This window comes from Capra hircus, chromosome 2 (assembly GCF_001704415.2).
Source record: "Capra hircus breed San Clemente chromosome 2, ASM170441v1, whole genome shotgun sequence".
Lineage (NCBI taxonomy): Eukaryota > Metazoa > Chordata > Mammalia > Artiodactyla > Bovidae > Capra > Capra hircus.
The window spans coordinates 110,320,217-110,344,821 of record NC_030809.1 but is presented as its reverse complement, the minus strand read 5'-3'; the positions used below and the strand labels follow the sequence as shown (position 1 = coordinate 110,344,821).

The 24,605-nt window shown below is 42.0% G+C and overlaps 1 protein-coding gene across 1 annotated transcript in view; it reads right to left on the bottom strand.

The window, feature by feature from the left end:
- The window catches only part of MYO3B (myosin IIIB), a 454,205-nt gene that overhangs the window by 180,658 nt on the left and 248,942 nt on the right, over window positions 1–24,605 (bottom strand). Inside the window, 3 exon segments of the mRNA XM_018066782.1 lie at window positions 1,964–2,169; window positions 4,173–4,250; window positions 13,638–13,717. Coding sequence (XP_017922271.1) covers window positions 1,964–2,169; window positions 4,173–4,250; window positions 13,638–13,717 — 364 coding nt within the window.

Genomic DNA, 24,605 nt, shown 5'->3' with positions numbered 1-24,605 from the left:
CTTTCCTTCTGTGCTTCAATTTCCTCATCTGTAAAGTGGGGATAATAATAAAGCCTAGCTTATGGGGCTGCTGTATGGATCCAAGGAGATTACACATTTGGGACATTTGAGGTGCTATGTAGGTGATAGCTATCATATTAAATAGTGCCAGATCCTGAGAGAGGAGTGTGTGTTGTGTGCATTTATATTTGCCAGAATTTTGAGCCATTCATGGAAGAATACTTCCATCAGAGCAAAAAAAAAAAAAAAATCTGGAGATTTTGAAACCTAAGGTTCATATATATGTTTATATATAACACATATTATATATATGTTTATCTGTAACACAAAAATACCTGTAGACATTTGTATTTTTCAGATGTGATCAGAAGGGGGGCTTCCCTAGTGGCTCAGACAGTAAAGAATCTGCCTGGAATGCAGGTGACCCAGATTCGATCCCTGGGTCAGGAAGATCTTATGCAAGAGGGCATGGCCCCCAACTAAAGTATTCTTGCCTGGAAAATCCAATGGACAGAGGAGCCTGGCAGGCTACAGTCCATGGGCTCGCAAAGAGCCAGGCAGACCACTTACCTGCCTCCTGAGAAATCTGTATGCAGGTCAAGAAGCAACAGTCAGAACCGGACATGGAACAACAGACTGGTTCCAAATTGGGAAAGGATTACATCACCCTGCTTATTTAACTTATATGCAGAACACATCATGGAAAATGCCAGGCTGGATGAAGCACAAGATGGAATCAAGATTGCCAGGAGAAATATCAATAACCTCAGATATGCAGATGACACCACCCTAATGGCAGAAAGTGCAGAGGAACTGAAGGGCCTCTTGGTGAAAGTGAAAGAGGAGAGTGAAAGAACTGGCTTAAAGCTCAACATTCAGACAACTAAGATCATGGCATCTGGTCCCATCAGTTCATGGCAAATAGATGGGGAAACAATGGAAACAATGACAGACTTTAAATCAAAATTGTGGGCTCCAAAATCACTGCAGATGGTGACTGCAGCCATGAAATCAAAAGGCATGTGCTCCTTGGGAGAAAAGCTATGACAAACCTAGATAGCATGTTAAAAAGCAGAGACATTACTTTGCCCACAAAGGTCTGTCTAGTCAAAGCTATGGTTTTTCCAGGAGTCATGTATGAATGTGAGAGTTTGACCATAAAGAAAGCTGAGGGCCAAAGAATTGATGCTTTTGAACTGTGGTATTGGAGAAGACTCTTGAGAGTCCCTTGGACTGCAAGGAGATCAAACCAGTCGACCCTAAAGGAAATCAGTCCTGAACATTCATTGGAAGGACTGATGATGAAGTAGAAGCTCCCATACTTTGGCCACTTGATGCGAAGAACTGACCATTGTAAAAGACCCTGATGCTGGGAAAGATGGAAGGCAGGAGGAGAAGGGGATGACAGAAGATGAGATGGTTGGATGGTATCACTGGCTTGATGGACATGAGTTTGAGCAAGTTCCAGGAGTTGGTATTAGACAAGGAAGCCTGGCGTGCTGCAGTCCATGGGGTGGCAAAGAGTTGGACACAACTGAGTGACTGAACTGAACTGATCAGACGGGAGCTTAACTTGTCTTCCAGACGACTGTAACTCAGTTGGAGTACAACAGAAACAACATTTAAGCAAGTAAATGGCAGCTGGAAATTCTTCCCTGGTGGCTCAGTGGTAAAGAATCCACCTGCCAATGCAGGAGATGATGGCTCCATCTCTGGGTTGGGAAAATCTCCTGGAATAAGAAATGGCAACCCACACTAGTATTTTTGCATGGGAAATCTCATGGACAGAGGAGCCAGGCAGAGTCCATGGGGTTGCAAAAGAGTCGAACATGACTTAACAACTAAACAACAAACTAGCCAATCACGTGTTTAGAGGCAAGAGGGCTGGGGATGATCCCAGGGGACAGAATGGCTTGGCAGAGTTGTGTTTAATATAATGTATTTCCCAAAATACCAGCCTGACCTTTTCACAAACTCCTCGAAGAGGATGCGGTGAGAATACCCCTGCTGGCGGATGCTGACTGTCTCTAGGATGCCCGTGGAGCGGAGCTGGGCCCGCACTTTGTCTGTGGAGAACTTCAGGGCCTCTCGGTCATCATTGGGCTTGATGCAGCGTACAAAGTGGGGCTGTCCCACCACCATTTTAGAGAGCAGATCCATCAGAGAATACTACCAGGGGAAAAAATGCACAAGAAGTGAGGTTACCAAAGTCATAATGGATAATTACAACAGTGGCTGGCCCAGGCTTCCAGGGCCATTTGTCAGCTTGTAAACAACTCATGGAATCTTTGAGGCTAAACAAGAATTCAGCAAAAAGAAATAACAATATAGGTCTTGACATATTGTTCTGTACTTATAGCTGCCTGTGGATTTTCTTTAAAGCAATATCCCACTTGGCAGAAACTCAGCTATCTAAGAACTTGCTTAGATTATCTCATAACTCTGTTGCCAGAACTAGCTTGTCTCTGATATTTCAAGGTGATGCTCCATAAACTGTATCTGTAATTTTACAGGTCCAGGTTTCATGGAAGGGGTCAGTTGTCTTCTTAACCTAACAATCACCAGAAAGTCTAAGGCAATCTTACAAAGGCAGAGGAGAAATGAGAAAAATAAAGAAGGCAAAGAAAACAAGAAAACTGGACGGTAAAAGGAGATTATAATGAAGATGAATTAACATACACCAAATGGCTGTGTAGAGAACAGAAAGAACACATGGAAAACTAGGGGTGCTCTCTGTTTCTCACAGACATCCACAGTGGCAGTTCTTCTTTTGGACATGTCTTTGGGGCAATTACAAGCCACATGTAAAATCAGTCCTATTATTTCATAATTTTACCTGCTACTGATCCAAAATGGTATTGCCTGGCTTGGCAATGCACCATTTTTTTAGCATTTGGGGACTAGTATTTTGAGGACACCCAACTGTTTGTTATGGCTATATTTCTGAAAATTGCACTCCCAATGGTTTCTTTTGCTGAAAGAGGGACTCTAGGATCTTGAGGATAACCTTACAGTCAGAGCCTTCAAATCCCATACATGCAGAAACTAGGAGAGTATAATCAAACCACTAAGGGGATCAGGATAAGAAATACATGGCAATTAGAGATTTCCAACCATGAGTGATGAAACAGGGGCTGAAAACCTACCGGCTGGAGAAGTTGCAGCAGGCATCACTACATCGATGGAATGCTAGACCCAAAGACCTCTAGGTCCCTACAGTCCATACACTGAGGCCCATTCCAGTCTATCTCTAAAGCACAGGTCAGACTTCTTGGCTCTAGGTCCTTCTTGAACCCGCTAGCTTTGGGTGGAACCTCCTTTCCATGGTGCTGGCTCCCAGGCCCACCCTCCAGCCTGCCTGGCAACTCCAGCTCATGGTCCACTTGACTTATTATCCCTGCCAAGTCCCTTACTTTGGCAACCCCACCTTACAACCTTATTTTGTTGTCCCTGGTTTCAGTAGTTCTGTCTGGTCTAACAGCATCTCCATCATGAAGTTGCCTGGACCTCAGTTCCCCATGGTCAGTGATCTCTAATGGGTTCCCAATCTGAGTGCTTCATAATTTGAAAATAAACAAATCTTTGCAAATCAGTATAAAGTGACAGTCTCTTATCTTTCCTCTCTAATGTGCATTTGACAGAGTCCTTATGGAGATAACATTTTTACTCAAAAGAGTCATTCACCAGGTAAAAATATCAGGAATTGGGGTAACAGAGATGGGAAATAATTGCGCTCAGGCAAATGGCTCTTGCAATGGGTCAATTCAGCCTAAGAAAATAAAGTTGAAGCTAAGACCTATTTTCTCATGAACTTGACAAGCCTCCTTCTGTAATTTTATTAACTACTTTACTTCTCAGTAAATATGCTGGAAAACTGGCTGACTCCAGTAGCTTTAAGGCCAAGAAGCAGCTGAAACACTAACAGAATCAGCACATTCAATGAACTTTGTGCCAGTGGCAGAGAGGGCCCTCTGTAGACACTTGCGGTCTCACATTGTACTCAAGGGTGGGTTCCCCGTTATAATTCTCCTTTCCCCACACCTCCATCTTTCCTAACTGACTCTGAGCTTTGCTGTTGTTTCAATGACTCTGTGGTATCTAGGCCTTTTGTGCTAAGGGCTGACTCATCTTTTCTGGAAACAGGCAGAGGAGAGATCAAGAAGACTCCTTACCCGGAAGTAAGAAGCCATGGTTTGCCCCTTCATGTTGGTGGTTTCTTCTGGATGCCGTATCACCTCCAGAGTGTCCACCTGGAACATGGGCAGAGGATAGTGGTTTGGGTATAGAGACAGCTTATTTTCTGACATTTCCCAAAATGTGAAAGGCTATTTGGTCAAATACCTGAGGGGCCTTGATGTTTATGATGTACTCATTTAAAGACATCTTAAAGAAAAACAGGATTTACACTGTTCTATCCATGGCAATGACCACACTCTGTGATACACTATACGGTCTCAGTACAAACCCCACCCATGTTCTTTCTGTATTTCTCCACATTCTACTGGGCCCTTATTAAGTTCTCCAATAATGTCATATGAGACCATGCTATTTGTAAAAAGAAAACTGGGTAACAACACCTGAAGCTAGGCAATTACTAAGTGAAGTGAAGTGAAAGTCGCTCAGTCATGTCTGACTCTTTGCGACCCCCCCTGGACGATACAGTCCATGGAATTCTCTAGGCTGGAATACTGGAATGGGTAGCCTTTCCCTTCTCCAGGGGATCTTCCCAACCTGGGAAATTTTGGCCTGGAGGTCGCAAAGAGTTGGACACGACTGAGCGGCTTTCACTTTCACTGTAATTACAAAAGCACGGACCCAAAGCCCAGGTTGCACCACAAGAGAATTAGTGAAATCCTAACTGCCTTCCTGCTATCAGACTCTGACCCTACAACATCCCTCCTGCTGCCCACAGTTCCCACGTGTTCACTGTGGACCAGAGCCTAGAGGACACCTGTTCCCAAGCATCTGGCCCAAATACCTGGGCTGACCGGAAAGAATTTATGAATGAAAAGCACAGTGGCAAACAATTGCAGGCACCCTGTATTCCCTCATTTTATCTCAATGATAAAATGCCTGCTTCTGCACACACAGAGCTGTTTGGTTTGCACAGCATATGAGCAGCGTTTCAGCACCAGCCTCCCGTCTGCTTGGAACAGGTGGCTGGGGTATGAAGCAGGAACACTTGAACTGGAAGAAGCCGCTGTCAGCACGTGCGTTCCACTCAGTGGACTGCTGTCCAGGCAGCTACCTCCCCGCAGCGTGAGGATGTCTGCAGCCTTGTTCAGCAACAGTGAGAAGAGGCTACATAGAAGGGACGGGGCCGTGGGAGGTGGCTGAATAACGAGACTTACTTGAGGGGCATTTAGGGGACTGTTTGCAAAACTGAAGAAAACGCTTCAACTGGCTTATATAAAGAAAATAGGTCTGTTTAAGAAGGGGAATAAACATGGAATTAAGTTTTCAAACTAGAAAAGCAACCTAAATAGTGAGCAGGAATCTGAGGGTGTCTCTGAGCAAAGTGCCATGAGCGGGGGCAGTGCAGCTTTCTTTCTCTAGGCTGCAGACTGGATCTGTTCCCAGAGCCGACGTTTCATCTGGATGTAGCTGAGCAACAGTACAACCGCCTATAGCTGGTTTTGTTTTTTTAATGAGAAAGGAGGAAATGACAGCTCTGTGTTGGAAAGGAAGGTTGCTCTCACACAGAAAAGAAGAAACACAACATACCCGCCCTACCTGCATAGGTCCGATGGCTCTACCTGCAGGGACGACACGGAAGGTTCCTTCCCTATCTCACCCTCACTAGGAGGACACAGCTTAGCACTGGTGAGATTCGGAGAAAGCTAATTAGGACTGAAGCAAGAAACATCTTGGCTATGGTCTGCCTTTGGCCAAACTGTAAATTCTGACAGTTTTCCTAAACATTCTTTCTCCTTATTTTCTTTCTCCCCACCTGACTTTCATACACACACACAACTTTTGAGAATTTTTCCACTATTTCTTTTTATTCAGAGATCCTCCCTGAAGAACCACAGCTTGCTTTGAACTCTGCTTTTCCTCCTTCATTTCCCTCCCTTTTTATTCAAATTAGCCGGCTAGTGCCAGCCCCCTAGGCTCTGATACACGGTGAAGGGGCAGCTGGGAAACTCATCCATATTTCTCTTATTAGTAGAATTTATCTGTTACCATTCTTCAGAAAATACACCAGACCCTTGGCATTTGAGAATACAACAGTTTAGGGATCAGGAAAATCTTAGCTGCATATTAATTCTGCTAAGATATAACTTTAAAGGTGTGATATGTATTGTTTTCAAGATCAATACCCATCCCCTGTAGCAAGTTGGAAAAATACAGAATGAAGCACCAGTTTGCAATGCAAGATACAGGGATGGAAGTATTACTAACTTCCCAAAGCCTGTGTTATTTAAAAACCACTGCTACGTGCATATACACACACATGAGGTCAGTCAGTTCCCCTTCCTTTATTGCCATGTTTGATTCAGTTTTAGTAATCACCCAGCATGACTTTAAGTTCTGCTGTTATACTCACATACAAAGTAACTCTTAGGTAGAAAAAACCTATTCTGCTTTATATAACTTGGAAATGTTAATGCATGTCTATAGTCCACCACCTATATATCTAGTACTATATTTTAAAGAATAAATAATATACTATTGGGGTACCTTCTAATTTTAGAATTTGGAAAGGCCTTGGGTTGGTCAAGGGTCCCTTGGACTGGCAAAGGGTATTTGCATAGTTATGAAGTTCCCCTGTATATGTATATTTGACTATGCCAAAGCCTTTGACTGTGTGGATCACAAGAAACTGTGGACAATTCCAAAACAGATGGGAATACCAGACCACCTGACCTGCCTCTTGAGAAATCTGTATGCAGGTCAGGAAGCAACAGTTAGAACTGGACATGGAACAACAGACTGGTTCCAAATAGGAAAAGGAGTACGTCAAGGCTGTATATTGTCACCCTGCTTATTTAACTTATATGCAGAGTATATCATGAGAAACGCTGGACTGGAAGAAACACAAGCTGGAATCAAGATTGCTGGGAGAAATATCAATAACCTCAGATATGCAGATGACACCACCCTTATGGCAGAAAGTGAACAGGAACTATAAAGCCTCTTAATGAAAGTGAAAGAGGAGAGTGAAAAAGTTGGCTTAAAGCTCAGCATTCAGAAAACGAAGATCATGGCATCCGGTCCCATCACTTCATGGGAAATAGATGGGGAAAGAGTGGAAACAGTGTCAGACTTTATTTTTTTGGGCTCCAAAATCACTGCAGATGGTGACTGCAGCCATGAAACTAAAAGACGCTTACTTCTTGGAAGGAAAGCTATGATCAACCTAGATAGCATATTCAAAAGCAGAGACATTATTTTGCCAACTAAGGTCTGTCTAGTCAAAGCTATGGTTTTTCCAGTAGTCCTGCATGGATGTGAGAATTGGACTGTGAAGAAAGCTGAGAGCCAAGAATTGATGCTTTTGAACTGTGGTGTTGGAGAAGACTCTTGAGAGTCCCTTGGACTGCAAGGAGTTCCAACCAGTCCATTCTGAAGGAGATCAGCCCTGGGATTTCTTTGGAAGGAATGATGCTAAAGCTGAAACTCCAGTACTTTGGCCACCTCATGCGAAGAGTTGACTCATTGGAAAAGACTCTGATGCTGGGAGGGATTGGGGGCAGGAGGAGAAGGGGACGACAGAGGATGAGATGGCTGGATAGCATCACTGACTTGATGGACATGAGTCTGAGTGAACTCCAGGAGTTGGTGATGGACAGGGAGGCCTGGCGTGCTGCGATTCATGGGGTCGCAGAGTCGGAGACGACTGAGCGACTGAACTGAACTGAACTATATATGGAGTGGATCTAAAAGAGGGACTTGCACTTCGGACAAGGGACATACCAGAAGTTGCCTCTCTTGAACTTTTAAAGTAGGAGGTCTTTGACTGCATTGGGCCCTACCATGAACTCTGTGCTGTGCTGTGCTAAGTTGCTTCAGTTGTGTTTAACTCTTTTTGACCCTATGGACTGGCTCCTCTGTCCATGGGATTTTCCAGGCCATGGAACCCATGGAGTGGGTTCCATGCCTTCCCTCCAGGGGCTTTTCCTGAGGGATAGAACCTGCATCTCCAGCGGCTCCTACGTTGCAGGCAGATTCTTTTCTGCTGAGTCACCAGGGAAGCCCACCATGAACTCTACAGAACTGCAAAAAACTCAAAGCCAAAAGAGATGCAAAGGTTATTGTCTAAATTAAGAGCTTGTTTTTCTGAACTGATTTCGTTAAAGCTAAGTGTTAGTTGTTCAGTCATGTCAACTCTTTTGGACTCCATGGACTGTAGCCCACCAGGCTCCTCTGTTCATAGGATTCTCCAGGCAAGAATACTGGAATGGGTTGCCATTCGCTTCTCCAGGGGATCTTATCTACCTAGGTTTAGAAACTAAGAATCCTGCATTGCAGGCTGATTCTTTACCATCTGAGCTGCCCAGGAAGCCCCCAGTTAATGGTTTTAATTAAAAAAATAAAGTTTCTTAGAAATGATCCAGAAAGTAGATTCTATTGAAGCCATCATCTAGCAAATTGTTCTTTCCAAAGGCGGGGATTTCACAACAACAACAAAGAAGTCTTTTCTGTAGATTCTTATAAATTTTTACCTCAGATAGGAAGAAAAGAGGTTGGGAGAGCTTCCAAGCCTCAGGGGGTTTGTGCTATAGGGCCCAGGGCTTGGAATTGGACACACTTGGTTCAAATTCTTGCTCCTGTGCTTAATAGCTATGTGGACTTTGACTTATTATTTAACTTTCCAAAGTCTGTGTTATTTAAAAACCGCTGCCTTGCACATGCATGCACACAGAAAAGGTCAGTCAGTTCCCCTTCCTTTATTACCATGTTTGATTTGGTTTTAGTTTAGTAATCCATGGGGTTGCAAAGAGTCGGACATGACTTAGCAACTGAACAACAATAATCAACATTAAGGATGCTGGGTTTTTATTTCATGGAATAAGGTGAGTGCTGAGCGACTTCACTTTCACTTTTCACTCTCATGCACTGGGGAAGGAAATGGCAACCCACTCCAGTGTTCTTGCCTGGAGAATCCCAGGGACAGGGGAGCCTGGTGGGCTGCCGTCTATGGGGTCGCACAGACTCGGACACGACTGAAGCGACTTAGCAGCAAGGTGAGTACTAGCTCTCATGCAACACAGCAAGGAAATCTTTTTACTTACTGGCAGAGAAAATACTTCCAATGAAACCAATTTCAAAATGATCAGTATAACCAATATTCTGGATAAAAACATCATCTGTCTAACCCAGTATACCCTTCTTCTACACCACCAATTGATAACCATATAAGCCAACTGGAGCTAATCAAGCTTGCTTTGTCCAGAAAGCCCGCATGACAAATGTCCTGCCCGATTCCTTGTGAGTGGTGCTAGTTAGCCTTCAAAGTAGTCATGAATAAGCTTTACAGTTTGTGGTACAGACTCCAGGCCCATAGGAAATGAGTAAGCATCCGTATACATTAGGACTACACACATGGAATTTTAGATGGTTATCAAAACATGAGTAATAAAACATTTATTGTTTCCAATGTGAAATCACTATACTAAACACTTTGCCTATATTATGTCAATGAATTCTCAAAAGGACAATATGAGGTAAACATCATTGTTACTACTATTCTACATATAAGGAAGTTAACGCTCAAAGATTTTAGGTAAATTTCCCAGAGTCTTGCAGCCAGTAACTGGCCATGCCTAAGTCTGAACCCAGTTCTGATTCCAAAACCTACTCCTTAAACATAATATAATGCCTTTATGTGTGATTTGTTATAAGTTATTAAAATCAGTCTGAAAGCACAGTATTATTAAAAAGATTTGCCTCATCTGTCAACTAAATTTACTCTAGGATGAAGACATAGCTTCCAAAAAGCCTCGAAAACCATCTACATCTCAGTAATAAATGAAAAACTGGAGGAATTTTTTCCTTTGGTCTCAGTAAGTACCTACTATTTGCATCTCCAAACCTCTGAAGTGTTTATATTTAGCCTATTGACAAAGCCTTTGGTCAAAAATTTTTATTGCTATCAAGTGATGCATCCATCTTCTTAAGGAAAAAGCCCCTACGGCATCACTCCCTTCAAAAGTCTCCATGGCACTGAATGAGGAAGCAAGGCTGGTGCTGACACCAGCCCAGTGTGGGGGTGCTAATGTGGTGGAGGCTAGCTTCCTGCGGGGCCGCCTCTTCTACTTTTTCTTGGATAAGGCAGAGAGGAATTGGTGGAGTTTTGTATTGCTATTGTTACCCTCATATTTTCTGATGCCTTAATTAGAATTTTCAACTCATCTTCTCTCCAAGGGAAAATAAATCTCTAGTCATTTTCATCTCACATATATATATATATAGATAGATAGATAGATAGATAGATAGATAGATAGTAGTGATGTAAATACATGCCACACACTAGAGGGCACACTTTTCACATAGGCAGTATAGGGAAGGAGATAACAATGTGTGGATAGGGAGTTTGGAAGGCAGAGGAATAGGTCCTAGCAGAATCCAGAGGTCAAAACATCAAACTGAGCAAAGGAGGGGAATATGGGCTGATATTGAATAGTACACAGGAGACTCTCATGGTTTTTTTGGGTCATGATCCTTTTTAGAAGGAGTCTCAGTCCATCAGTTCAGTCGCTCAGTCATGTCCGACTCTTTGCCACCCCATTGACTGCAGCACGCCAGGCCTCCCTGTCCATCACCAACTCCTGGAGTTTACTCAAACTCATGTCCATTGAGTCGGTGATGCCATCCAACCATCTCATCCTCTGTCATCCCCTTCTCCTCTCACCTTCCATCTTTCCCAGCATCAGGGTCTTTTACAATGAGTCAGTTCTTCACATCAGGTGGCCAAAGTATTGGAGAAGGAGTCTTTGGAAGCCAAAAACCCCAAAAAAACCACACATATGGTTGATCCTCATTATTTGCGGATCTATATTGGTGAATTTGCCTACTTGCTGAAATGTATTTTTAATCTCCAAATCAATCAATGCTCACATGCTTTCATGGTCCCTTACAGATATGCAGAGAGGTGGAAACTGATACCCAGGTGTGCATGCTCCCAGCTGAGGCTGAACAAAGTGACACTTTCTCTGTCTTCCTGTTCCAGCTCTCACACCATAAGCAAGTATCTTTTTCAAGGTGTACTTAAGTGCCAGAATTTTTCCTTTTTTTGTGCTTTTGACTGGTGATTATACTGTTCAAAATAGCACCTAATCACAGTACTGAAGTCCTGTCGAGAGTTCCTAAGTGTAAGAAGGCTATGATGTGCCTGTTGGAACATATTTGTGTGTTAGTTTAGCTTCACTCAGGCATGAGTCACAGTGCTGGTGGCCTTGAGTTCAATGACACAAATACTGTATTTGAAATAATGTTTATACAAAGAAATACGGCGTCTAGTTAATTGTTTGTAAGAAGTATCTACAGTGGACCCTTCAGCCACAGAGGTTTGAACTACATAGATCCACTTACATCCAGATCTTTTTCAGTAGTAAATACAGCACTACTACACAATCCATGGTTTACTGAATCTGCATCAGTAGGACTGTGGATACAGAGAGCCCACTGTAAAGTTATTGGTGGGTTTTTGACTGTATGGAGGGTTGGTGTCCCTAACCTCCATGTTCTTCAAGGGTCACCTGTATTAAATATAATGTTTTTAAAGAGAAACACATATAATACAGGTTATATATTAATCAGTTGACAACAGTATTGTGACCAGAGGCTTGCAGGAGCCTAACCATGTATTTCTTCTAGGAGCAATGCTTCAAGATTTGCTGATTCAGCATTCACAGAAGCCTCATAGAACATAACTTTTGTGAATAATGAGAATCAAGTGCATTGAACACAAACAACATTTACATATAATATCTAGAGACTCTCAGAACCACCGAAACCCCTCTGTAAACCTGACCTAGGGTCCCACATAACTCATGTTAAATAGCCCTAATATCCTGCCACAAACGCACATGGTTGATAAGTAGAATATTCTATAGAAGTGTGCTAACAATGTGGATGTAAGAATTACTGTTAACAAAGATGATCTGAATCCTTACTATGTGCAGGTCTTTTATTCTCAGAGGAAGTGAGTATAGATATGTATGTCTCTATCAATTTGGGGGTAATATTCATGTATTATATGTGGTTGTATTGATTATTCTTTATTAAATGAATCATTTAATATTCAGTATAAACAAAGGGTAAGAAAATCCAGAGAAATGACCTGTTTATTATCCCCTCACCTTTCAGATCATTATTTCTTGCTGCTAGCATACACAATGAATATTAAGGAGCCATTCCTTGAGATTTGGGCTAAACATTAGCAGGAAGAATGGAACAGTTACAAATATTTTACAGCAGGATATTTAGCAACTTGTCTAACACCCTCTTTGCATGAATAAGTGCATCACTCATTTTTCAGAGAGCAAAGCAGAGTAATAGAAGGGGGTTTGGTTTCTTTCCTCCCTGCTGACTCCTTTTATTATCCTCCTCTGTACGTTGGTGATAACTTCAAGAAAAAGTGGCATGTGTGCACTTCTTCCTGTGGATGTGGATGTGCACGTGAGTAAGCTGCTTTAGTTGTGTTCAACTCTGCAACGCCATGGATCGAAGCCCACCAGGCTCCTCTGTCCGTGGGATTCTCCAGGCAAGAAGACTGGAGTGGATTGCCATGCCCTCCTCCAGGGGATCTTCCCGACCCAGGGATGGAACCTGCTTTCCTTACATCTCCTGCACTGGGAGGTGGGTTCTCTTCCACTAGCATCACCTGGGAAGCCCTTATATCTTCCCAGATGGACTTTTTTCCAAGTGTCATTGTTCTATAAACTTAAGCAGTAGTTCTGAGAATCAGGTAAAGGGGTCCGCATATGCCATGTAGCATGAGGATTATTTTGAACTGAAGACATATAAGTAACAAGAGTTGCAAGAAGAAGCTTTTCTGAACTCCCCTTATCTGCCTAAAAGCAAAGCCTCCAAAAATAATTCAACTGTCATAAATCCCTTCCCTGGGAGCTTTGCAATCAGAGAAGATTGATTCCCATCACCAGAGATGAGAAGTCAGCACTGGGATAAGAAATTGCCTAAATAGATACTGTCATATAAAACTGTTATACTTCTCATTTATTTTCCTAAAGGACCATTTATTTTTCCCAAAAGTCACTGATTGTCCCAGAAGTGTCCTTCTTCCTCTCTTCATCTCCTATTAAGATGGTATAGAAACCCCAAAATCTAACTGGCCCTTAGAGTCACTTTTTTGGTGAACTTCTGTATGTATATGATTAAAATATGGGGTTTTTTTGTCTTGCTAATCTGTCAGTTCAAGTTGAATTCAGTCATCAAACACTGAACTTAAGAGGGTAGAGGAAAAAAATTTTTCCCCTGACACAGGATTGTAAAGGATTCCATGATGATGCTTCAAATCTCTTTACCCCAAATTCCTAAATGCCTCAGTCTCTATTCTAGACTTCCCAGGTAGTGGGTCAGATAAAGGAAACTAATACTGCCCACCTAGGATGATCCCTAGGGTGGGAACGTCTTGTGGTCCACAGTATTTTGGGTACAAACCTACTACTCACCTTGAGTCTCCCAGAACTGAAATGTGGAGGCAAAGATCTTGAGGCTGCTGTTATCCTGGCTCTTGTCTGGGCCAAGTTACCTGTGCAAAGAAGACATAAAATTAAGGCAAAGGAAAAGTTAAAGAATAGTATGATAAGTAATTTTTCCCTTTGAGTCCCTGTATTTTTCAGAATGTTCTAAATGATGAACCCTGAACTTGAAACATTTGGAAAAATTTTGAAACTCAATGATATAAATTATAAGTAAAATATAATATTTATAAGCCATCATTTGTAATATAAATTAAATTTATATTAGTTTAAAAAGCAAATAAGAAAGCACAAAGTCTCACATTCACTTAACAAACTAGTGCTAAGTCACTGAGTCGTGTCTGATTCTTTTTGACCCATGGACATAGACTGCTTGGTTCCTCTGTCCATGGGATTCTCCAGGTAGGAATATCGGAGTGGGTTGCCATGGCCTCCTCCAGGGGATCTTCCCAACCCAGGGATCAAACTAGAGATTGAAGGGAATTACTATAACATAAGAGAACCATATATGAAAATCCTATAACTCATGTACTCAACAGTGAAAAACTGGAAGTTTTTCCTCTAAGATTAGAAACAAGACAAGAATGTCCGCTCTCACCACTTCTATTCAACACAATACTGGCAGCCCTAGCTAGGTCAGTTAGGCAAGAAATGGAAATTAAAGGCATCCGAATTGCAAAGTAAGAAGTACAATTATCTCCATTCACAGATGACATCATCTTACATATGTGAAGGTGAAAGTGAAAGTGAAGTCATTCAGTCGTGTCCGACTCTTTGTGACCCCGTGGACTGTAGCCTACCAAGCTCCTCTATGGGATTCTCCAGGCAAGAATACTGGAGTGGGTTGCCATTTCCTTTTCCAGGGGATCTTCCCGACCCAGGGATCGAACCCGGGTTTCCCGCATTGGAGGCAGACGCTTTAACCTCTGAGCCGCCAGTCATATACACGCACTAGCAAATGATTTCAAAGTTGTAGGATATACAATCAACATATAAAAAATCAGTGGCATTTATATACACTAACAATGAACATCTGAAAAGGGAGCTAAGAAAACAGTTCCATTTACAATAGCATCAATAAGAATAAAAATAATTAGGAGTAAACTTAACCAAGGAGGTGAAAATTTATACACTGAAAACTATACAACACTCCTGAAAGAAACCAACAAAGGCACAAATAAATGGAAAGCTATTCCATTGTGAGGGAGAAAAAAATATACTTTTTCCTCTACCTGTTAGGGGAAGCACACTGATTGAAACCGCCCACCCTGGCCAGGCACCATAGTAACCATTTGCATGAGCTGTTTTATCACAGGAGGTCCTGGTAAGGAACAGGGAACTAATAAGCCTCTACCAACCAGAAAAGTTTGAGAAAGGTCAAAAGGAGACACCCCTGTTCGCCCACCTCCCAGAATCCTTCTCTCTGCCATCCATCTTGGCTGAACAAGGTGTACACCACCAGGAAGAACTCTGAGTCAAAATGATTGGCTAAGGACAACCCGGAAACTAATCCCATCACCATAAAACCCGAGACTGCAAGCCAGCTCTTCTCCTGGCTTCCCTTACCCTACTGCTCTCCACCCGGGCGCCCTTTCCCAATAAAATCTCTTGCTTTGTCAGCAGATGTGTCTCCTCGGACAATTCCTTTCTGAGTATTAGACAAGAGCCCAGTTTCGGGCCCTGGAAGGGGTCCCTTTTCCTACAACATACCCACCTTAGGTTCATTGGCTGGGGCCCTGCAAATTAGACTGACAGAGGATAGAGCAGCAAGAGGAAAACAATCAGAAGTTTACTAATGCATGCATTGCAAATATATATAGCATTATTCAGCGATGAGTAATTCAAAGGGGTGGTTAGAACTTGGACTTATAACAAAAGAACAATAAATTGATAAAGAAGTGAAAGACAAAGGAAAAGAACTTTGAGTTCCAGGGGTGGGAAATCACGGTAAGGGTAGATGCATAAGGAAGGGCTTCCCTGGTGGCTCAGTGTTAAAGAACCCACCTGCCAATGCAGGAGATGTGGGTTCTATCTTTGGGTCAAGATGATACTCTGGAAAAGGAAATGGCAACCCACTCCATTCTTGCCTGGAAAATCCCATGGATTTTCCACGGACTGTGGTGGGCTACAGTCCACCACAACAACAAATATATAAACAACAACAAATATATAGGGAAGCTATTATAAGATAAGGGCTAATTTATTATACAGATTCCTCTAGTGCTGTCTCTGAGTTGATAGGGTCTAGAGTTGTCTCTGGTGATTAACTTCTGCCTTTTTTGGTAGAGAGGAGAGGGGGCACATTTTTACAAATTTATGCCCTGCTTTTGGGCAAATGCAGGGAAGGCAGAGAACTTTTCTTATATCTGCTCCTTTTCAATTGCTTTCAGCTTAAAATAATCCTTATGCCAATTGGCATATTTTGGGGTGGCATATTCTGTTACCCTGCATTGCGTTCATGAATTAGAAGGCTTGAGTGAGTGAAGTTGCTCAGTCATGTCTGACTCTTTGCAATTCCGTGGACTGTAACCTACCAGGCTCCTCCGTCCATGGGATTCTCCAGGCAAGAATACCAGAGTGGGTTGCCATTTTCTTCTCCAGGGATGTTCCCAACCCAGGGATTGAACCCGGGTCTCCTGCCTTGCAGGCAAACGCTTTAACCTCTGAGCCACCAGGAAAGCCCTTAGAAGGCTTAATATTGTTAAAATGTCCACACCACCCAAAGAGATCTACAAATTCAGTGCAATCCCCATCAAAATCTCAATGACAGTTTTGGACAAATAGAAAAAATCCTAAAATTCATATGGAACCCCAAAGGACTCCAAAACAATCTTCAGAAGGAAAAGAAAAAACTGAAGGCCTTATATGTCCTAATTTCAAAATACATTACAAAGCTAGAGTAGTTGAAATAATCTGGCAAAACAATACTGACGTGAAGATAAACATATAGACCAGTGGAACAGAACAGATAGCCCAGAAATAGACCCATGCACACACAGTCAAATAATCTTTGATATGGGTATTAAGACTACACAATGGGGAAAGGATTATCTCTTCAACAAATGGTGCTGTGAATACTGGGCATTTACATGCAAAAGAATGAAACTGAAACCCTATATTATACCATACTCGAAGATCAACTCATAATAAAGACTTAAATGTAAGACCGGAAACTATATAAGCATAAGGGGAAAGCTTCATAACATTGGTCTTGACAATTATTTCTCAGGTAAGACACCAAAAGCACCGGCAACAAAAGCAAAAATAGACAATTGGGCCTGCACATCAACAGGGGGAAAAAGATGGGAGAAAACCATCTGTCTCGTAAGAGGTTAGTTTCCAAAATATATAAAGAACTCCTACAACTCAACTCTTTGCGACCCCATGGACTATATAGTCCATGGAATTCTCTAGGCCAGAATACTGGAGTGGGCAGCCTTTCCCTTCGCCAGGGGATCTTCCCAACCCAGGGATCGAACCCAGGTGTCCCACATTGCAGGCAGATTCTTTACCAGCTGAGCCGCGAGGGAAGCCCTACAACTCAGCAGCAAAAAATAAAATAAGCTGATTTTAAAATTGGGCAAAGAACTTGAATATACACGCCTGCAAAGATGACATACAAATGGCCTGAAGGTATATGAAAAGATTCTTAGTATCACTAACAGGGTAATGTAAATCAAAGCCACAATGAGATAACACCTCATACTTGTTTGAGTGGAGATTATAAATGAAGAGGAATAAAATATCTCCCTTTGGCATACTGATTATTTTAAGTTGTTATTTTTGAGAAACATAGACACACATGAGGCTCTGAAAACTGAGCTGAAATTACCCTTTTGTAAGAAAACTTTACAAGAGGAATGAATCTCCATACGTAAAGGTGTCTCCCTCTCTCTACCAGAAAGAGGATGACTACATAATTTTCAGGGCTGTTATGGGCACTAGATGAAATAATTCATGAAAAGCATTATCAACCCAGCTCTGGTACAAGGAAAGTGCTCACTTCGTGTTACGAGCATTGATGATGATGATTTGCTATGAACAGTTCACACGGTCTCAGTAGAGGGCAACAGAACAGGGACTTTCACTAATTTGCTACTATGAACCCTGGTTTGTAAAAAAAAAAAAAATTAATGAAAGATGAGAAAAAATGATACGGCAACTCCACTTTGAACGTCCATCTCTTGGCCTCTCTGATTTCTACTGCTTTTTGCCTTTGAAGGGTCTGAGTGTCCTGCTGGAACTCTCTTCTCCCTTCCTCTCCACCTACCCTTCATCTCCTGTCTCATCCTTAGCCCCCCAAACTAAGAGATCTGTTTTACCTAAAATGTCATTTGATTCTGTAGCAAAATAAAAAGTCAGTGGAAGGAAAAGCTGCAATTTGTGCATTTGTAAGGCACTAAAGATTTCAAAGTTTTTAGCAAGTCTAGCACAAAGATGTCCAAATGTTTTCTCTGGCGATATCTTCAGAGGCTAAACTGTGATTAATAGCCCAGAAAAAATCCTTTGAAGCAGGATTGGTGACATCAAAGTCGTAATCCAGGGGTGGCAGGAGCTTTATAATGAGTGGGAAGCATTTTAACACATTTCAAAGGATTTACAGCATGAATAAACAATAGACCTCAGCAGATGTGCCACACACACCTTTCAGAAACATAACCTATAAGAAGTTTCCATTTTAATTTAAATGTAAATACAGTGTTCACACTTCTTTCAAATGTTAAGCATCCTCAGTGCTTCACCCCCCAGACAGTCTCTTTGGCTAAGGATGCCTCTCTGCTCCCGAGCACCCTCCTGTGACTCACTGACAAATTGGAGAGGGAAAAAACGGAAGTCAGAGGCATTGGATGGAATTTATATCCTATGTGGGAACTGGGTTAGGAAAGAATCTAACATGGAGCTTGCAATGATCCAAGATAATTTCTCTGCTTCCAACTTAAAGGGAAAGAGACAAGTGGTCTGAAGACAGGGCTAAAACTTTTAAAAGATAGCAATTTCCTGCCTGCTTCAGAGGATTTTCAGCTCTTGGAAAGCAACCAGCACCCAGGATTTCAGTTGCTCTTAAGGAGTTGCCGGAGATGATGGGTTGCTGTTTTAAATAATCAGGCTTGAAATTTGACTTCCCTCTGCTGCCCCCTCTGGGTTTAAAGGATTGGTTGCAGGGTTCTGGTGGTGACTGCTGGTGGGCATTTGTTTAGGAAACTTTCCTGTTTAATTTTCCATAACACAAGAGATAGGCTAATAAGCTAATAAATGATTGCAAAGAAATGCTGAAAAGTAAAAGGCTGGTGTCAAATGCTGCCCAAAAGGAGTTGCAAAGAAAACATCAGCTCTTTTTTCTGCCAGATTAAGTTATGTGAGTATACCTGAGAACTACTATGTTGTACCCCACAGTCAGCGTGGGTGAAAGTGAAAATCGCTCATTCGTGTCCAGCCCTTTGCGACCTCATGAACTGTAAGCCTGCCAGGTTTCTCTGACCATGGAATTCTCCAGGTAAGAATACTGGAGTGGGGAGCCGTTTCCTTCTCCAGAGGATCTTCCTAACCCAGGGACTGAACCCAGGTCTACCGCATTGCAGGCGGATTCTTTACTGTCAAGCCACCAAGGAAGCCCAGTTTGGATACTGAAAACCAAAATCATACCTTTCTGTCTAAATGAGAATGACCTTGGGCTATTCCTGTCCCCATTAACATGAATTTCTTTTCCAGGAGTCTCCTGTCCAGACAAATGGTTTGATTGTTCATTACAAGAATTTCTCCAAAGACCCAAGACCCATCAACTCTTTGTGAAAAATGTCCATTGTTTAAACTCCATGGTTCTGTGAATCCCTTGTTTCAGATTCACACGTTGCTGTTTCCACCAATCATGGGCTGGTTATATTGTAAGGGATCCTTGTTATTGCTGTTCAATCCCCTAGTCGTGTCCGACTGCGACTCCATGGACTGCAGCACACTAAGCCTCCCTGTCCCTCACCATCTCCCGAAGTTTGCCTAAGTTCATGTCCATTGCATCAGTGATGCCATCCAGCCCTTTGATCCTCTGACACCCTCTCCTTCTGCCCTCAATCTGTCCCATCATCAGGGACTTTTCCAATGAGTCAGCTGTTCACATCAGATGACCAAAATACTGGAGCTTCAGCATCAGTCTTTCCAGTGAATATTCAGGGTTGATTTCCCTTAAGATTGATTAGTTTGATCTCCTCGCTGTCCAAGAGACTTTCAGGAGTCTTCTCCAGCACCACAGTTTGAAGGCATCAGTTCTTTGGTGCTCTGTCTTCTTTATGGTCTGGCTCTCACAACCGTACATGACTACATGGAAAGACCATAGCCTTGACTGTATGGACCTTTGTCAGCGGAGTAATGTCTCTGCTTTTCAACATACTGTCTAGGTTTATCATAGCTTTCCTGCCTAGAAGCAATCGCCTTCTGGTTTCATGGCTGCAGTCACCATCTGCAGTCATTTTAGAGCCCAAGAAGAAGAAATTTGTCACTACTTTCACTTTTTCCCCTTCTATTTGCCATGAAGTAATGGGGCTGGATGCCATGATCTTAGTTTTTTTAATATTACTTTTAAGCTAGCTCTTTCACTCTCCTCCTTCACCCCTCATCAAGAAGCTCTTTTGTTCCTCTTCACTTGCTCGTGTGATCCTTATGTAGTTCTAATTAAGCCCTCTTACTTAGAAAGACTCATCTTGAATCAGACTTGACCTCTCAACAAATTCTGACCCAGCCTTTCCTTCTCCAAGACACTGCCAAAGCTTTGAGTGATGGTGGTCTCCCTTCCTGCGGGGAGCAACGAACTCTACTTTGTCTAATTATAACAGGCAGGGTGAGTAATGTTCAGGGGGTCAGCTTGGGACAGACTTACGCAGGGGTGATACTTGGAGTAAATGAAATGTTCTCATTTTAGTTAATAGCACTATAACCAATAAAAATGCAAAGGGTTAAATTCAGTAGTTATATAAAACATACTAGAGTATTTGGTATGTTTTTTAAAAAAAAAACACTTAGATAATGATCTATCCTATAAGTCTATATAACATGAACTTGTTTTAGATTTGATACACTGAGATAACTTACAATAGTGACAAGAAAATGACACAGTTGTAGGAGGCAGAGAGAGAAAGGGTAATGTTGAATTTTGTTCTGCAGATTTCTCTCTCTCCTGGCATTTATCTATGGCTTTGAGTGTTAATATCAATAAATGGACAAGGGGGAGGTGGAAGAGTTCCCAGTCTACTTAATCTCTCAAGAAAAGAACACAGATAATTTATGTGTACATGGAAGGGGCTGCAGTTCTGTGGAGGGAAGAAATAAAGAGATCAGCCTGTACTCTAAGCTGTTCTAATGAAGAAAGATACGCACATATAGCAAATGTTCTTTTCTGAACACACAACCTAGACTTCATCATGTATGTGGGAAATTTAATGCCCAAAGGGAACCTTTCCCCATTTCTTCATTCATTGGCATTTGTCTGGAAATTTAAGGAATTTCTGCCCAATGAACACCTTTACACTATCTGCTTAAAGGAAGCCAAACCAGGGTTTTCACTGATTTTTTTTTTTTTCCATTTAAAATGAGAACTACAGCTTTAAAGATTTGTGGCCCAGAGATTCTAAAATTGTATAGCTGAGGAAAAACTAATAACTCCTTCCCTCTTTAAGTTTGAAAACTCATAAACAGGATGTCATCTCAGCAAACAACTGCATCAAATCATCAGAACGTGTCAAGGAGGCAACCAGACTTCCCTTCAACTCAGTCTATAGCGGAGCCGAGGCCCCTGCTTCCTGCATTTTACTGCCACATGGGTGGAAACTGCCAGTTCAGCCTATCTTAATAAAGACAGAGCTAGTTAAGAAAAGCCCTGGGTGTTGTCTGCCTCCCCCACATGTTTCACTTGGAGTTTGCTTGGAAATACCATGACTGCCAAGTGACATGACATGTGTTCGCAAAAGTGCTGGAACCTAGACAGTTGATACCTATCCATGAAGACTTAACCCACTGAGAAAAACATGACATTCACAGACGCATACCTGCCAGTACCCACGTATGTAAGGATCATTTATTTCAGTCTCAGAGCAACATCCATATGCAGCAGAGTGGTTTTTAGTACAATAAAGCCTAGTCTTGGACAAAACTATAATTTAGCCAAAGGATATATTCAAAGTCCCATACACGGCTTTTCACATCCCTATTCCCACTTTTGAAGGTCCATATGGCTTTAATGCTGTGTCTCTTCCCTATCCCAACAACCAGTTTTTCCTATTTCCTTGCCCCCACCCTGGGAATCTCCCCAGCAGACCTTCTCTATACTCCCACTGAAGCTCCCTTGTCTATGTTCTAAACCTTCATGTTACTGTTCTTCCCTGACAACTAATCCAGGTCCACTTTCTTCATGGATGGATAAATGTGTTACTTCACATAGGTGAGATGTTTGCATACAAAGGGGAGCGGAATTTGTCATCCCAAAATATACCTCTCCAGCATAAGTATTATTTCAGGCTAATTATTTTTAAGAAATAGTCATCATAGGAGAGACTCTGAAAACTGAGTAGAAATGACCCTTTTGTAAAGAACTTTGTAGGGAGAAAATATGGAAAAGGAAGACTTTATTAAGACATCATAAGTTACTGGTGGGATCATGGACAAAAGCTTAGCTAATTTTGCCCTTCCAGTGGCCTTATGTAGCTACTTATCCAACCATGTGGCCAAAGGTGGTTTGGATACAAGCCACTCTGGGATTTACATTTGTTAGTTACTACAGGGGGCAGAGTCTTGAGTAAAATCTCTTGTGGGTCATGTTGTTGCAATACAGAGAACTCACATTTCAGAGTCTGAGACTGAATGACAAGGCAAGAGAGAATAAACTGATTACTAAGTAATAAATAAAAAATATTCTACATAATATAAAATAGGGATATATTTTTATATAATATTCTATCTTATATAATATAAAATAAGATAAAAAAATCCCTCCCTAGAAGCTCTGCTCAACATAACTTATCTATTGATGGTGGGTCAGTTATAGATTTCTCTATGTAAAGCATAACATTATGTTTTCAATTAAGTCTGAGAAAGCCACACAGTTTTTCAGAAAACAAGAGGCTGGTAACTTCACATTTTGCAGGATGATGACTGAGTGCTTGAAATTATAAGTGCTTATTTAGTTCTCCCCCTTTAGCCTGGAAGCAATGAAAAGAATGCTAGACTCATAACTGAGAAACCTGAATTCTTATCCCAAGCCTACCTCTGACTTTAGACCATTTCTAGTCTCTATGACTCAACAGTATGACACCTCAGATGAGAAGTTTGGGTAGATGAGCACACTCGTGTGTGCTGCAGCATTTTGCCATGGCACTCGTGGAACAAATCCTCTGTGCTATGCAGCTAAATCTAGATCAATGTCTGCTAACGTGTTATAAGAGGGGTAGACTCTTGAGAGATGGGACTACAAGGGATAGTGTAATGTTTACCTGGTACCAAAAAAAGATTGCATGACATCTGTGGCCAGGACATGTGAAAACTTTACCTAGGCTGTAAATCAGAGAGCTGGTCAGGGCAGTAAACAATATTGATCAAAAGCAACATCAGGGGGAAAATTCACAAATGATACATCTGATAATGGACTATTATCCAAAATATACAAAGAACTCTTGAAATTCTACAATGAGAGAACAAACAACCTGATTTTAAAATGGGCCGAATACTTTAACAGAAACCTCACTAAAGAAGATACACAGATGGCAAATAAGCATATGAAAAGATGCTCCACATTATATATCATCAGGGAAATGCAAATTAAAATGAGATACCATTATACACCTACTGCTGCTGCTGCTGCTAAGTCACTTCAGTCGTGCCCGACTCTGTACAACCCCAAAGATGGCAGCCCACCAGGCTCCCCCGTCCCTGGGATTCTCCACGCAAGAACACTGGAGTGGGCTGTCACTTCCTTCTCCAATGCATGAAAATGAAAATTGAAAGTGAAGTCGCTCAGTCATGTCTGACTCTTAGCAACCCCATGGACTGCAGCCTACCAGTCTCCTCCATCCATGGGACTCTCCAGGCAAGAGTACTGGAGTGGGGTGCCACTGCCTTCTCTGATACACCTACTAAAATAGCCAAAATCCAGAACACTGACATCATTAAATGCTGCCAAGGATGTAGAGCAACAGAGACTCTCATTCACTGCTTATGGGAATACAGAATGGGCAGCTACTTTGAAGACAGTTTGGTGGCTTCTTACAAAAATAAATATACTCTTACATATGATCAGCAATTATGTTCCTTGGTATTTACCCAAAGAAGTTGAAAACATGTCCACACAGGAACTTATTGCCAAAAATTGGAAGTAACTAGGACGTCAGTTCAGTTCAGTTGCTCACTCGTGTCCGACTCTTTGCGACCCCATGAATCGCAGCATGCCAGGCCTCCCTGTCCATCACCAACTCCCGGAGTTCACTCAGACTCACGTCCGAAGAGTCAGTGATGCCATACAGCCATCTCATCCTCTGTTGTCCCCTTCTCCTCCTGCCCCCAATCCCTCCCAGCCTCAGAGTCTTTTCCAATGAGTCAACTCTTCGCATGAGGTGGCCAAAGTACTGGAGTTTCAGCTTTAGCATCAGTCCTTCCAAAGAACACCCAGGACCAATTTCCTTTAGAATGGACTGGTTGGATCTCCTTGCAGTCCAAGGGACTCTCAAGAGTCTTCTCCAACACCACAGTTCAAAAGCATCAATTCTTCGGGGCTCAGCTTTCTTCACAGTCTAACTCTCACATCCATGACCACTGGAAAAACCATAGCCTTGACTAGATGGACCTTTGTTGGCAAAGTAATGTCTTTGCTTTTTAATATGCTGTCTAGATTGGTCATAACTTTCCTTCCAAGGAGTAAGCAGCAGGTGACTGGAAAAACAAATTGAGTTATATCTAAGACAA